The sequence below is a fragment of the Cystoisospora suis genome (genome assembly GCF_002600585.1).
Source record: "Cystoisospora suis strain Wien I chromosome Unknown contig_2065, whole genome shotgun sequence".
Lineage (NCBI taxonomy): Eukaryota > Apicomplexa > Conoidasida > Eucoccidiorida > Sarcocystidae > Cystoisospora > Cystoisospora suis.
Window position 1 is genome coordinate 2789 of NW_027154864.1, and position 12495 is coordinate 15283.

Sequence of the window (12495 nt, forward strand, 5' to 3'; positions counted from 1 at the left end):
TCTAACCCGACTCATAGCCTACCGCGTCAGAGTGCGTTCTCTACGATCTGTGGTCCCGAGCCCATTTCACAGAGAGCTCGTCAGGTCTGCCTGGCCGGTGGAAAACCTTTGACCCCGAGGGTCCAATCACTTCTCACTCTCCGGTCTACTATAGGGGCGATCCCTACGTCTCCTCGAAGAAAACCTTCCTAGGCCGACCGATTATGAAAAGGTTCTTAAACGATCCCGACTCACAGGTCGGTTCAGTTTTTCGCCACTCTCCACTCTCACAGACACACTCGACCACTTGGTCCCGAACTCTCACTTCTCCAAGGTCGTTTCGCTCGTGACCGGTCGTCACACTCGTCCGGTTCACTGCACAACACTTACACGTAAGAGAAAAAGAAACTTCTGAAAAATAAGGAAGATAGACTCGAAGGGAAATCCTCGGTCACACAAAGGAAAACCACGGTGTCCTCAACTTTCAACCTCAGAGGCACGGCCTCGGTCTGTCCGGACTCTAACACACGTCAATAACTTCCAAAAAAAAAAACTCTCTTTTCTTCTTCTTTTTTTTCTTCTCTCTTCTCTTTTTTTTCCCACTGGGTCCCAGCACACGATTTCTTCTCTTTTTCCCAAAAAATAGACACGGTCGGCCCCAGAGCGCTCGACGCTGCTCCGATCACGCTTNNNNGTCGACTAAGCTCTCTTTCCCTTATTTTGCCCCCGACTGTCTAGCCACATGGTCTGCTTATCGTATTAGCCGGAGTATTAAGCACTCTTAACTCGAGCTAGGGCTTCTTTCCGACTTGTTGCAGGTTTCTGTTGGCCTACACTGACACACTAGGCTATCAGTAGCCTCTCTACTAAACCTCTTACTCAATGTCTGAGGCTTTCCACCAATTTAACTCTCTTCTGCTCCTCCCTTATGTTACTTGGAGCTTCACCTAGTTCCTTCCTCTTTTTCAGGAATCTACTATCTATTCCTTAGTTAGCCTTAATAGACGTATTTGGTTTGTGAACTACTTGGGGCAGAGTCAAGACTCTGACACAACGCGCGTCGGCGCTTCTTGGGGTTCAGCCTGATCCCCGCAGTCCGGAACCTCTCGAAGACGCTTTGTAGTCGTACTAAATGTCCATGGAATCGCTTGGAGAATGCTACGACGTTATCCGAGTAAATCAGTGCCATGGTCCAGTTGATGCCTCCTAATATTGAATCCATTAAGCGTTGGAAAGCTGCTGGGGCGTTACACAGCCCGAATGGCATCACGTTGAATTCGAAGAGGCCCGCGTGAGTGGTAAATGCTGTCTTTTTCTTGTCTTGTTCTGCCATGGGTATGTGCCAATATCCACACGCCATGTCCAGTGTACTGAAACAATAGGGCCCTTGAAGGGCACATAGGAGCTCATCAATTCTCGGCAAGGGGTACACGTCTTTGACCGTGACCTTGTTGAGGTCCGTGTACTTGAGACAGAACCTCCGTGTCCCTTCCCTTTTCGGTACTAACACCACTCTCCTTGACCATGGTGAGGAGCCAGGTTCGATTATGCCCTGACTTCTCATCTTTTCAATTTCTTTTTCAACTACTCGCCCTTCTGTAAGGGACATCCTAGACGGAGTAGTTGAGCAGGGCTTGGCTCCTCCCGTTGGGATCGTGGCTTCAGCTCCTTTAGCCCGTGGCGGGGGGGCCCTGCGACTCTGAAACGTCTCTATAGCGGTGAAGGAGGTCGCTCAAGCTTCTGTATTCCTGTTGCATTAGGACCCCTGCTGTCTGACGAAGGGAAGGCATCTCATCTTCCCAGGCGGCCTAGATTTCTGTTCGTGTCCCTCCTATGCAGCTGGTAGGTTCCAATGCGTCACTCTTCTTCCGTATGGCGGGGGCACATGTCTCTACACGGGCGATTATCGTTCCTTTTTTATTCTGCAGGGTCTAGCCGAGGGGTCGCAGGCTAACACCCGTGTTGGCCCTCGTTCGGCATAGCCGTGTGCTATCACAGACCTGCGGGCCATAGCGCCGTCTGCGTGGAAGGGATGTATATAAATGGGAAGGAGGAATGGGTTCTGGCGGATCGACTTCGATTATCATCTCGCTTCGGGCCGGGACAGCCACCCTCGCTGCAGCCGTTAATAGTTGATGATTCCGCGTTGGCTCGAGCAGCTGTAGAGTCACTTCAGGGAAGTTTGCGAATCTAACGCATTTGGGAATGGGGTCTATCAGAAGTTTGGCAAGGAACTGGAAGCCCAACCTAATGATCGCCTCTTCAGCCACGCTGTCGATCACCACTACTGTGTCCCTAAGAGCAAGGGGTCCAACTCAGAGCAACACTTCTGTTGTTGCAATTACTGGCACCTCTCCTAAGTCGCGACTGAACCCGCACATTCTTCGTTCCCCGGCCCTCTGCAGGGTTATCCCCTTGTCCTGTAGCGCATGGCTAGATCTTTACCGATAATGTTTTCTTCGGGTCCGGTGTCGAGGAGCATCCTTACTCGGATGCCTTGAATGGTCCCCCACACCCTGGCACTCATGCGATAAGATTCCTGTTTTGCCAAGGTGGTGCTCGGGTCCTGGGCGAGACATACAGTTGACTGAGGTGAGCAGTCCATGCGTTTGGCACTACACATGAATGAAACCTTTTTATGCGGACTCCTCGACCGGGAGGGACCGCGAATGGACGGAGCTGGACTTCGGGATATCCCACGTTCCCCTTGGGGCATCCGGCGCCCTGGGCGCTGCCTGCGATTCAGGGGTGAGTGGCTGCCCATTCGTCCATTCTCTCTACTCCTTGACCGATCCCGTCTCCTCGTCTCTGCAGTTGGCCTTAATTCTTTCTCCTTACAATCGCTGGTGGAATGCCCAAAGCCTCGACAGTTCCTGCACTGGGGCTTATCCTTGAACCAACAGACCGACGCCAGGTGCCCTTTTTTCTTACGAATTCTACAGAGGGGAGGACCTCTCTCCGAGTCTCTGTGGCTCTGGCCTTTCTTCCGGCCGCGGCAGTTCCTGGCCCAGTGGTCGTCTGCTCCGCATTCGTAGCATTGACGTTCCCATGACGAGGTGGAGTCTTTCGCAATTAGAATGGCGGATGGGGCCGCGGCGCTCTGGGTCGCCTGTCGTTCGCGAACCTGCTCTGCTCGTGCGAAAGCCTCAGCCCGGGTTTGGCTGTGCTCCAGTGTCAAGGTAGCGTCCTCTGCTGAAGCGATGACATGGTATGACATCCTGGGAGGGAGCGCCCGCATGTAGCGCGACGCAGCGTCTCATCGTCCCATACTGGCATTGGTTTCTGTAGTATGGTGCACATCTTCTGTTGTAGATATCTAAGTTTGAGCAAGTACCCTCGCATTTGCGCCGGGTTCACCCATACGCTCTTATGATCATCTAACTTTTCGGCGTAGTATCCTATGGGGTCTCCACCGTACGCCGCATGATGCGTAATCAGGCAATCTCTTAGTCTTTTGTACCGTGGCCCGGCTTCCGACAACAGGGGGAGCAGCTCCGCGTTATACTGGTCGGGTAGGTATTTTGGCAGGGCCTTGACCTTCCAGTCATCGTCTCGAACGAAGAAGTCACCCTTTGTCTCCAGATTGATGAACCACTCTTGGGGGTCCATGCCGTTGTCGACAGCGTAGGCGGCTGACGGGTCTAGGTGGATCCTTGTTGACAGTGGAGGTCTGTGCGAACAGGGCGTCTGCTGGGGAGAGTCCCCTAGTTTCCGCTCGAGTTCCGTTATTCTTGTCCGCAGTTCTGTTATCTCCGCTTGTGCGCGCATTTCTCTCTCGGTGACCGATCGGAGCTGGTCCTCCAGTCGTTTGCGCTCCCCTTGGTGCTGGTCCCCGAGCCTTTGGTTTATTATCCGAGAATCCTGCAACGCCTGCTGCATGGACTTAACTGAGTCCTGAAGAGCTTGTACGAGTTGTTGTTGCAGCGGCTGATTCTCTGAAGAAAGGTGCGCAGTAGGCAGCGTACGCCTGGAAGATGTAGATGGACCGGCCATTTTTGCGCCGGGGGTCACCATATGTACCGGATTCCTTCGGTTGGTGGATGGTCGGACCATCTCGCTTCTCTCCGGATATCTACTCTGAAAGGTGGCAACAATACCACCAGAGTAAGCCGTTTGCAGAGTAAAGGACCGGACGGTCGTCAAAACGGTTTGACAGGGACTAGTGCGCGACGTGACAGGTTGCCCAAATGTTCCCGGATCGCCCACCGTTCGAGAGGGCTAAGGTCCCGGGTCGCGGCACCAGAGACGGAATCACCTATGGGCTAACTCTGCTGGTTGTAGTGACTCTCCCGGTGCCGCGTGGGGGCGAAGGTGGGTTACCAGGAATCATGTGTTCTGTTCTCCTGTTAACGCCACAGTCGTTCCTCACTCGTCACAACACGTTAGCACCAAGGGGAAAACAGAGGGTCACATTTCAGCCATCTGTCAGGTTACATCACGTGACACGTCCCAGACCTGACACGTCGGTCCGCTGTTCTCGCGCCTTCATTCTGATGGAGAGGTCAGCGTAGTTTCTTCGTGCCATTCCAATCGTCTATGGTGTAGAGACTTCCCCCCCCGTACACATTCTCCACCACCATCGCTACCACCACCAACAGTTGAGCGGGAACGGCGATGAACAAATCAAAGCATAGACACTTCGTCGGTGTACCCAGACTTGCTCACGCACCCAGAGAGGAAAGCTAACGACAACAGGCGTGACCGTGAGAGTCTTCAGTGATACTTGCTTTCAAATGAATAACAGATAGAGCACGAAGAATACGCGCCTGTCCTGAGACCGTATGAAGTTCGCTTGGACACGAGAGAGGTCTTCGTCGCTTCGAGTGATGGGTTTCTCTCTTCCTTTCTCAAGGAACAATAATCAAGCTGCCACGCCACCAGTTCTGAATAACGAAATACCTCACCGAGAGCCCGGAAAGCTTCTCTCTCAGTGGCTCCCGTAGTATTACGGGGCGACCAGTGGTGGGGAGAGGTTGTATGAGGAGGAGGTATTTCTCGGCTCGCTCAAACTTGAAGATGCCGCTGCTTAGTCGGCGCTGCATTCGATTTGCTTAAGTTTGCCCTACGTTATTCATCATCGTGCAGAAAGGGAACAGTGCCTGACCACAGTATCGAACTGTGAACCCGAAGAAGACACAGGTGCCAACCTCCATAGTAGCAGTTCAGGGGAGTAGAGAGTTGCTGCGGTCATCGATCGTGCGGGCCTGTGCAAACCAGCTAACGCTTACCTTCGGTACTTCGCGGTCCCATTTGACAGAGCCTCCGACAAAACATTCGGTAAAACTTTGCTCTCTTTGCAACATCAGATGATGTCCCGCCTAGCAAAACACTTCGGTAAACCTACTTTGCTGTTGGGATTCTTGACACTCGCGCGGAGTTATTTTACTCTTTCCCTACATGTTGCGGTCTCGACCATATCCCTGAGCATCTTGAGTGTACAGTCTGCCTGACTGATGCCCTTGCGTGTGTCGGGAGTTAGACGAACCGCCGCAAGCCCCAGGAGCCAGCTACCGCAGTCGCCGGGTGATGAGTTTTCTCGCTGATAGAAGCGTCATTCTTCCCAACATGCATACGCGTGAGTAATGAAACTCTACCCGGCAGACACGTCTAGAAAAGTAAAGGAGTCAAGCACATTTCAAGTGTCACCAATAGCCATCCCGACTCTTCATGAACGTGCTAGCTGGGTTGTCTTGAAGACAATTACTCCTGTCTACTGAACTTTCGATTTTCTGCTAGACAGAAGCAATTTTTATCCTAGGTGTGCGGTATTACTCCACACAGGCGGTCACGCGTCCCTGCGTCTTACACACCCCAATGCCCGACAGCAAGAAAAAAAAAGACAAACTGGACATATACCAACACATCCAAGCTTGAAAGAAAAAGAAAACAACACGCTTCATCACCAAAAACTTCAGGCGAGCTCGCATTACGAAAAGACTGTCTTCATAAAACACTGCCTCCTCCCCCCGACTAGCTCCCGTGTACGGATGTACGTACACTGCAGGTCTCCTCAACCTCTGCATGAGATCGACAGTCAGACTTAAAGCTGTCCAGTGCCGCCCATCGTTAAAGAAAAAGAAACTAGCTGAAAAGATCGGCTTCCAACACCCTCCTACTGTGATGAAGCGCCACTATCATTCCCCATAGTCAGAGAAAAACAAAACAGGCAGTGTACATACACCGCACATGTAGTAACAACCGATGCCATCTCGACCTTGCTGCAACGTAAGAGAAACGAGGTAAAGAGGTCGGAGTCTAGCGAAGTTCTCTAAAAAAGTCTACCAATCGTTCGATTCCCCGAAAAGGAATGTGTTGGTCTCTGTAGACTCGCAGGACCGCAACCAAGAGGCTTGTCGCTAGTCGATGACGTTTTCACATTCGATGCACCTTGTATGTGAAGACATGTACTTTGTACGCCTTTGTGAAGAGGAGACGAGTGTATAAACTAAAACATCGCATACATGTCCCTCTACAGCTATACGTACGTAGGTATGTATGAACGGATCTACGACTTGATAGATAAAAGGACTCGGTCCCGGAGAAGCCTCGCTTCACAAGAATGGAGGAATTTTTCGTAAGACCCCTCTGTTGCACACCTTCATCATCATAGCGAGTCAAAAAGACATTTCATCAGATGCGGGCGCATCTGACGAAATGTCTTTCTTTCCCCTAGAAGAACTCCTCGTACAACCTCCATTGCCATGCCCGTGTCCCTTTCTCCCTCTTCGATACAAATACATTGGAGGTGTATATGCATGTATACTATAAATACTGTATATATATATATATATATATAAATACATATGTATCATACAGAAGAACTATTGAATTTTGGCGCACACGTGAGTATACGCACACTTCCATCATTTGGATACAACGCTCGAATGCCCGTTAGTACTTCTATCGTTCTCCATGGAACTCCCACGCTACCAGTGAGATAGGTGTATCTACGCGGCGTGACCGGCAGGAGAATTTCTTCAAATGAGGCCAAGACAAAGAAAACAGCTCTTCAATATCGGATCATCGACTTTCTCTCTTCCTTTGCCTTCACTAAAAAAAGTACCCGTAGGGTTTCCATCTATTTCAAGTCCACTAACTCAACATGAGAAAAGAACGCCTTCGCTGAAGGACCCTGTATCGTCGCCACTTATAAAGAGATCTGTGTATCTATTTATCTACATAACCGTGACGGTTTTCGCGAGGCCTCTCGGCTTATCGGGATTCAAACCTTTGGACATAGCGAGCTCATATGCAAGTAGTTGAAGTGGAATGCATGCAAGAAGAGCTGTTAGAGGTCCATTTGCCGGAACAACAAGGACGTCATCGGCTACATCTCGGACCATGTCCGGTTCATCTGTGATACATATGAGATAAGCTCCTCTTGCTTTAACTTGTTGTGCTGCATTCAATAGACATGCAGCATGTTGATCGGCTAATATAAGGAGAATCACGGGTGTTTTTTCCTTCTCATCAATCAAAGCAAATGGCCCATGTTTCAAAGCACCTGCTGGAAACCCTTCTGCATGAATATAAGCGATTTCTTTAATCTTAAGTGCTCCTTCTAAAGCAACAGGATACCCGAAGCCTTTGCCTAGAACGAAGATTGTCTTTGAATCTCGCAATTTCTGAGCTAATTCTGCGCATGCACTGCGACAATTCAAAGTCATTCCCGCATACACAGGAAGACGATGGAGAGCATCCATCAATGCAGAACAACGATCGGGATATAGCTGCTGTTCTGATTGATTCTGCGCAAACCATGCTGCAATTAATGACAGTACAGCCACCTATGCGCACAGAAGAACAAGAAGAGGACAACAGAAGAAGGGGTGGAGGGCCAGATGCGGGACAGAAGGGGAGAGGAAGCGAGAGAGAGGAGAAGAGAAGGAAAGAGAAGAGAAACAACAATGTGGGACACAGCAACACAGAGAAAGAGAGAGATTGAGTACACGCATCCGATATGAAGGTGAGAGCGAACAGAAGAAACACTAGAAGGACAGGAAAGATAAGAAGCGGGTGGAAAAATATCTTATGACTTGGCAGAAGATAAAGAAACTGATAGGGACACGTACAAGATAGAAACAGATGATGGTGTTCTTTTTATGATTGCAATACGGCTCGAAGTAGAATATCAGCTACACACACAATCTGAAGTAATCGAAAGGTACATCTTCCTTTCAAGAAACTACTCCAAAAATAAGACAACGTAGCTATATGCACACATGTTTACATAGATAACATACATGTCTCCACGGATATATGTTTGAAAAGGGGCTCTACTTGCGTGCAGTAAGTAATGCAGCCACACAACAAATGCTGATATACAATGTATCTATCTATATACATACGAAGAGTAAAACGAAAAGCCGCTGCCTATCAGATAACCACATAGAGCCCGTCTATCACCCGTCGTCTGTAAGAAGAAGACTACTCTCTAGTCTGTAGGTTCAGAGACATCTGGTTCCTCTTATGATCAATAGGAACAACAGCTATCTGCCTATATACCCATCACTTCAGTGGAGAGGAAAATAGCACACATACAAATAGATATGCGTACCTGTGAAGAGAAGGCTTTGGTCGAAGCAACAGCGACTTCTCTCCCTGCGTTAACGTATACTCCACAGTTGGTCATCCGAGCTAAGAGAGATCCGACTTGATTTACAACAGAAAACTTCTTAACTCCTTGTACATCTGCTAGTTGGCATGCTCGGACGGTATCCAGAGTTTCTCCAGACTGAGAGAGAAGAAGCATGCCTGCTTCGGACTTCGGAAATTGATGTAGATCGACTTCACTAGCATCGACAGCTCGTACTTGATCGAAACAACGTAGCCATTGCATAAGAAGCTCTCCATACATTCCAGCATATAATGATGTGCCACACCCACATATGAGAAGGTTTTTGATCTCGAGTAAAGTATCACGATTTTGATCTAGACCCCCTAGCTTGACTCGGCTTTTATACGGTGCAATGCGACCTCCATTATTCATCGCACGACCTAATGCTTGGGGTTGCTCAAAGATCTCTTTAACCGTCCAATGGAGAAAAGGAGAAGGAGAAGTCTCCGTCTTCATTTCTTGGGATATACGATGTACCGTTCTTCCTGAAGCTTCTAGTTGACCTATACCTCGAGGTGTAACGACAGCTATCTCTCCATCTCGTAACATAAGATACTGATTTGTATGCTGAGCTAGAGCAGCAGGTTCAGAGGCAACAAAGACTTGACCTCCAGCTGCACCGACTAACAGAGGAGATCCATTGCGAGCAAGTATAAGCCGATCAGGATAATCTTTATGAACAATACATAACCCCCAGGTACCTTGTAATTCGCCAACGGCTCTCTTGACAGCTTCTTCGAAAGATAATGTCTTCTTATTCTTTCTTCTTCCTTCCCTAAGAGGACCCAGATCTTCATCTTCCACCATAACTACAGTCTCTTCTCCGTCTGTGGTGATTTCATCTATCTCAGCTACTGTACGATGTTGAATGACTGCACCACTTCCATTCGTTTCATCGACATTTCCTCTCTGTTTATTCTTGTTACTCAAGTTCGCAGAAGTCGATCTCTTAATCCCTTCAAACTTATTGTTTTCGTGGTCTTCGTCGTCTTCTCCTTTCCCTCCCTTGCTGCTCCTGCACCGGTCCCCGCTTTGTTCCACGTCATCCTCGTCATCTACAGGTTGGTCTAGATACCATCCGATCAGATTCGCAATGACTTCGGAATCTGTCTGAGAGCGAAAGGTACATCCACGAGAGATAAGAGCTTTCTTTAGAACTGCATAGTTATCTATCGTTCCATTATGAACGAGAGAGATGCGGTTTTTCCAATCATGGTGTGGGTGTGCATTCTCATCTGTTTTACTTCCGTGTGTAGCCCAGCGTGTATGGGCAATCCCAATCTTGTTTCCTTTATGAGGAAGTTTACTTTCTCTTTTCAAGATTTCGATCGAATCACATGTTGTTCCTCGGCTTGCAAACTTGGTAGTTATAAGCCGACCTTCAGGAGAGATAGAAGAGATACCACACGAGTCATATCCTCGGTTCTGAAGAATCTCAAGCCCTTCCATTAGCAACGGCTCTGCCTCTTTGTCTCCTACATACGCGACAATCCCACAGCAAGATGATGGCCCTCTGTGATGTCTATGAAAGGAAAAAGGAAAGGAACGAGAAGATAAGGATGGCGATGGTGATTTAGATGAAGAAGAAGATGACAAGTACAAGGATGCGGTACCTGCTACAATTGCTCCCAGGAAGGTAAAAGGGAGAAATAACCATGAAAAGGGATAGGTACACTCTTCTGGACCTTCTTTGTTATATGTGGAAATGGCTTTTTCTTCACTGTCTTCATCTCCTAAGGTTATTAAACCCCTTTCAAGAGGAGAAACAGAGAATGTTGTTTGATCTCCGTCTGATTCTCTCTGTCGTGATGACTCCGATGAGGACTGGAACACACGGGAGAAAAGAATCGATGTAGGAAAGTGTCGACGATTCACCTCAGCAAGACTCTCATACGCATGCGAAGTCAAAATCTTCCTCTCCTCATTCCCCGGAGTGTCATCCGTCGTTTTCTTCTTCTCACTCTGAGAAACACTAGAGCTATCCAGTGGACCATTCAAAAGAGGTTTCTTTTCCTCTAGAGCCGAGCTCTTGTTCACGTCAAAATCGGATGGTCGGCAGGTACGGTAGAATCTTCGCCGGCTGTCATGAATGAGATTCTTGTAGTTAGCGGTCGAGGAAGATAGGCCAACGCAGCCTGCGGGAAGAACAATAGAAAACTGGCTTGAAGGCGAAAAGGAAGAAGCGAGGGGAATATATTGAGAAGAAAAGAAACTCCTCTTGTTCTCTCTCTTCTTTGAGTTGCCTGTGTCAGTGTGGTGGTTCGTCTTTCTACTCCCATCGCCGCGTGCTTTGAAAGAGGAAGAATTCTCATTCCTTTGAAAGGAGAAAGGATGCTTCGGCAGGAGAGGTGAAGAAACTTCACATCTCGTATTCCTATTCATGTGTGATGTGAAGGGATTTGTAGAGACAGACCTGCCTTCCGCGCTTTGACGGGCGAAAGGGACACTGTGGCTGAAACGATGCGCTCCATCATCTCGACAGATGGAGCGGTACCCCGTAGCCGATCGCAGTGAAGCTTGCGGTTGTTGAGGGCAGGCATTGCGGATAAATGGAGGCATAGTTAAGAGGTGATGCTACAACATGAAGAGCACAGTGCCGACAGTATGGTCAGAAAAGTCTAGTTAATACGGGACAGGCGTCAAGGTCAACGGAATAGAAAAAGAAAGAGCTTCATTCCATCGGTGACGGCTCCGAAGACACCAGGGGGAAAGCAGCACCAAGTTTCGGAGAAAAGATCCCTAACTTACAACCTCTTTCGGAAAAGACATTTGAGTCGTGAGTTAAGAGGTAGAGAAGAGCGACTCAACTGATCTGTCTGACAGGGAGAAATGTGTGAAAAGCTTTTGTCCGCTTCTCACCATTTCACAAGAAGGAGAAGGAAGAGAAGCCGAGAGGGACACAGGAAAATATGTGCCGAGTGGAAAAGTACAACCCGTAGCAGTTGACAGCTGGGAGTGCAACGGGGGCAAACGACTCTGTAGGGGACGGAAAGGACAACCGGGGATGTGGACAACGGAAGGCTTGGCTAACTGGAGAAGGGGACAAATGGATGGAGAGTCCTGTAGCGTCTTCTTCTCAACACATGAAAGTGTCCTGTTCCAGAGGAGCACAAGAAGACGGACAGGCATAGTCACAGGTAAGTCCAACCTTCGAAGAAGGGACAATAGTCGTATGACGTCAGGATGAGGAACTTGAAGAAAAAAGCAGGAGCGAACGGGTCTGCGTAGACAGTCAAAGTTGTTCGACAAGCACACGAAGACAAAAGAGGAAAAAGGCTGAAAAAGAATACAGGAATAAACAGAATGTCCGTATTTCCAGGCACTTGTCAAGCTGGCAGCACGGTTCGACCTCAGTGCTACTCAAGCCTTCGCAGTCAGTAAGCGCTCAGAAGAAAGAAGCACGAATGAACTGGTCATTGACTTGTAAACAGATTCGAGAAACATCACCTCTAATGAGTTCGAGAAGCAATCTGTTTGTCATCGAAGCCTACACCAGTCAAAAAAGTAGGCAGTTCACTGATCAAACTCTTGACAAGCTGGATGACGTCTTTTCGAGTCGCTTAGCAGATACGTCAGTCTCCCCNNCTTTTAGAGATTGGAGGAGCATGCTACTACGGGTGTTTCCTGGCTTCTCAAGCTTCCTCTCATTTGCGTGCCGTACTGACTGTGGACTTCGGCTCCATCAGAGAGCGATCTCGTCAATTCTCGCTCCACCGCTCAACCTCGACTCTTCTGTACCCTGGTACTACAGCGACAATGGTCCCCTAACAACTGCGCCACCGCTCCAACCAGCCCGACGGAGTACCGCCGACAAGACTCCCCCCGACCAACCTGCACAGCTTGACTGTGACAGGCTGCCGCAGCACGGCGTTCTGCAGCCCTCCGAAATGGATGGCAAC

General features: G+C 49.0%; 3 protein-coding genes across 3 annotated transcripts; all 3 read right to left on the minus strand.

Moving 5' to 3' along the window:
• Positions 1-4319: 4319 nt before the first annotated feature.
• Positions 4320-5069, minus strand: CSUI_004417 (uncharacterized protein). Its single transcript, XM_068064608.1, has one exon. The coding sequence runs from the start codon at positions 5019-5021 to the stop codon at positions 4827-4829; it is 195 nt and encodes a 64-aa protein (XP_067923414.1). The 5' UTR covers positions 5022-5069; the 3' UTR covers positions 4320-4826.
• Positions 5070-5483: 414 nt separating this feature from the next.
• CSUI_004418 (uncharacterized protein) lies at positions 5484-6737 on the minus strand. Its single transcript, XM_068064609.1, has one exon. It carries the CDS (start codon positions 6000-6002, stop codon positions 5748-5750), a length of 255 nt encoding a protein of 84 aa, XP_067923415.1. The 5' UTR covers positions 6003-6737; the 3' UTR covers positions 5484-5747.
• A 121-nt stretch (positions 6738-6858) lies between these two features.
• CSUI_004419 (glucosamine-fructose-6-phosphate aminotransferase) lies at positions 6859-12108 on the minus strand. The gene is made up of 2 exons (XM_068064610.1): positions 8537-12108; positions 6859-7766 (listed from the first exon to the last, which is right to left on the minus strand). Exons 1-2 carry the CDS (start codon positions 11153-11155, stop codon positions 7155-7157), a joined length of 3231 nt encoding a protein of 1076 aa, XP_067923416.1. The 5' UTR covers positions 11156-12108; the 3' UTR covers positions 6859-7154.
• Between the last annotated feature and the right edge of the window lie 387 nt (positions 12109-12495).

Bases quoted from the DNA above. Each gene is read 5' to 3' on its own strand.
- CSUI_004417 (XM_068064608.1), bottom strand. From the start codon at position 5,021: ATGCAGCGCCGACTAAGCAGCGGCATCTTCAAGTTTGAGCGAGCCGAG.
- CSUI_004418 (XM_068064609.1), bottom strand. From the start codon at position 6,002: ATGCAGAGGTTGAGGAGACCTGCAGTGTACGTACATCCGTACACGGGA.
- CSUI_004419 (XM_068064610.1), bottom strand. From the start codon at position 11,155: ATGCCTCCATTTATCCGCAATGCCTGCCCTCAACAACCGCAAGCTTCA. The intron at 7,767-8,536 runs GTACGCATATCT...CTGTGCGCATAG, and splicing joins CCAAAGCCTTCTCTTCACAG to GTGGCTGTACTGTCATTAAT.